This window comes from Aspergillus foveolatus (genome assembly GCF_047715535.1).
Source record: "Aspergillus foveolatus strain CBS 279.81 unplaced genomic scaffold BDW70scaffold_333, whole genome shotgun sequence".
Taxonomy (NCBI): Eukaryota; Fungi; Ascomycota; class Eurotiomycetes; order Eurotiales; family Aspergillaceae; genus Aspergillus; species Aspergillus foveolatus.
The window spans coordinates 1-2267 of record NW_027396397.1 but is presented as its reverse complement, the minus strand read 5'-3'; the positions used below and the strand labels follow the sequence as shown (position 1 = coordinate 2267).

Genomic DNA, 2267 nt, shown 5'->3' with positions numbered 1-2267 from the left:
CTGTGACAACCAGGTTCTACCAACTCTGATCCTGCTCTCAATTTTTGTGGTATGCCATTTTTTATTTAAGAATACCCCTAGGTAAGCTAACTAGGATACTGAAGTCCTGTCAATCAGATGCGACACCAACTGTCGCCCCGCATATCACGGCGGCAGGGCTACTCCTTACCCAGCACCAACACGGGAATTCCGCACCAAGGCTGCTGGCATCTTGACCGTATGTGCGTTGAATCACTCCTGCATCATCCGTCTCTCATGGTCTTCTACCCGTGGCTTGACATGCTAAAGAAGGTTTGGAGTGACGCTGTATTCGACAAGCTCATACGCGCAACAAACCAGCCAAGGGGAAACTGTTCTGCAACCCTCCTACAAGTTCTTCCTGCTTCTAGCTGACGCCACTTGGTTATCTCAAATATCTAGGCAGCTAGGCAGCAGTGAAGCCATCAGGCGGCGGAGTTTAAACCATGAATTTCGCGCTGCACGCTTCTCACGGCCTGCTCGTCTGCCGATTCCACTCTTGCTTTATGTCACCATGCAATTTAGATTCTACTCCTGAAAGTTGATTCCATGCATTACTCTGCTGAGCGGACCCAGCGAGTGCGGCCTTGTTTGAGGGCGGGTTCGCGGCGAGTTCGTGTCTTGGAGATAGACGCTTACCCGCCTGGGTATCTGCTACGGCCGGTGGCTATCCTTGGGCCCATTGCTGTAAGAGCAGAGGAGAAGGAATTCCGACGAGACTTCATCACGTCAATTTCGCTCGCAAGCTGGGGCGGCAGGGGGCTTGGGTGCAAAAGATGTTAGACCAGATAGGAACGACCGTCAGTCGTAGGTCCATGTCTTCAGAATCCATTTGAGGTCTTGACGGCTGCAAACTCTGCTCGATCAGGCGTCATTGTGATTACCAGGCTTGATCCAGAGGGACAATAGCTACGATGATAGCTATGGACCATGTATTGGAATCTTGTTAAGTGATTGTCTCCCCTGGGGTAAATATTCCCGCTTTAACATAACCGCCCAATTATTGATATTTGCGTGCTCTCCACATGACCTACCCATCACCAATCGTAGAATAACAATACTTCCATTCCAGGATCCGAGCATACCTATCATGGATGGATCCTGCAGTGCAGCCTCCTCTATAAAGGATGGCGGCTTACCCTTCTTCTGCCCATCGATTACAATCCTAATCTATTCTATCTTCCCTATCCTAACCTACCTCATACCTGGTCAAATTGTCCATAACAATCTCCTCCCTCTCGGTACAGCGCTACCGCAACGTCGAGAGGTATGTAGGTGAATATATGATAGTGGCATAGTCCGCGCTATTTACGCCCCAGACATACAGGCCGAGTGCTGTGCCGAAAGATACAGGGAAGAAGGTCGCGATTGAATTACATGTTGCTACGGATAGAAACATGTATGGCTTTGTGGGATCGATCGAGACGAGTCGTGGGTGGACCATGCCGCCGTTCGCATGTGCATCATCGAGGAATAACCCGCCTCGATGTGTATCCGTGAAAGCCGGGAAGGGAAAACCAGCTTCTGCAACGCCGAGCCCGATGTCCTATAGTCGATCAGGAGGTCCCTGCGGAGTCTACAATCGACTGGCTGCTTGCTTCTCCAACCAACCGAGTCCGGTGGTACCCGCCTAGAACAAGAGATCACGGGATCGGCGGATTCGACTGGTCTGATATACACGGAGTAGGAGTACGAGTGCGGCTCGTTCGGTGTGTACAGCAAAGCAGCTATCATGTTAGGGCTCAGACCCGATGAGGTATCTCGTAGCCGGGGTGCGCCGAGGGCCAATTTCCCCACGGAGACCAAGTAGGAGCACCGATTCGGGTACGTTTGTATGTGCTGTAGATGGATTTGAAGCTGACATTCGGGATCACTGTCTTCTCCCGATGCCAAGAGTTACCTCATCGCCAACGGTATCTTGTATACTCCCACCCTGCACGTCCGAGTAGAAGATATTCTAGGACGAGCGCGCGTTCGATGCGCCAGCCGGTGAAATGGCTGTTTTTGCCTCTCACTGGTTGGATGTACCTATGCGTCCAGCGTAACAGGTGGATGATAAGGGTTAGTTGGCGCATATCGAGTTGGTGAAGATCGTGCTGGTGTAGTTGGCACCAGGCTAGAGGACAGCAAGCCCCGGATAAGTCATGTCTATCCATATTTGTTGCTGGCATTGACATCAGCTCCCTTATCTATCAGTAGTCTTTCCACGGCCTCACTGCCAGTAACTGAGGCCCAGATAAGTGGTGTCC

General features: G+C 51.3%; 2 protein-coding genes across 2 annotated transcripts; one reads left to right on the top strand and one right to left on the bottom strand.

The window, feature by feature from the left end:
- Nucleotides 1–372: 372 nt before the first annotated feature.
- Nucleotides 373–1098, top strand: BDW70DRAFT_146282 (uncharacterized protein). Its single transcript, XM_073738566.1, has one exon. The coding sequence runs from the start codon at nucleotides 568–570 to the stop codon at nucleotides 799–801; it is 234 nt and encodes a 77-aa protein (XP_073590402.1). The 5' UTR covers nucleotides 373–567; the 3' UTR covers nucleotides 802–1098.
- Nucleotides 1099–1267: 169 nt separating this feature from the next.
- BDW70DRAFT_165341 (uncharacterized protein) lies at nucleotides 1268–1752 on the bottom strand (the record flags this gene model as incomplete). Its single annotated transcript, XM_073741724.1, has 2 exons — nucleotides 1268–1564; nucleotides 1630–1752. The coding sequence occupies 2 exons, from the start codon at nucleotides 1750–1752 to the stop codon at nucleotides 1268–1270; spliced, it is 420 nt and encodes a 139-aa protein (XP_073590401.1).
- Nucleotides 1753–2267: the final 515 nt, after the last annotated feature.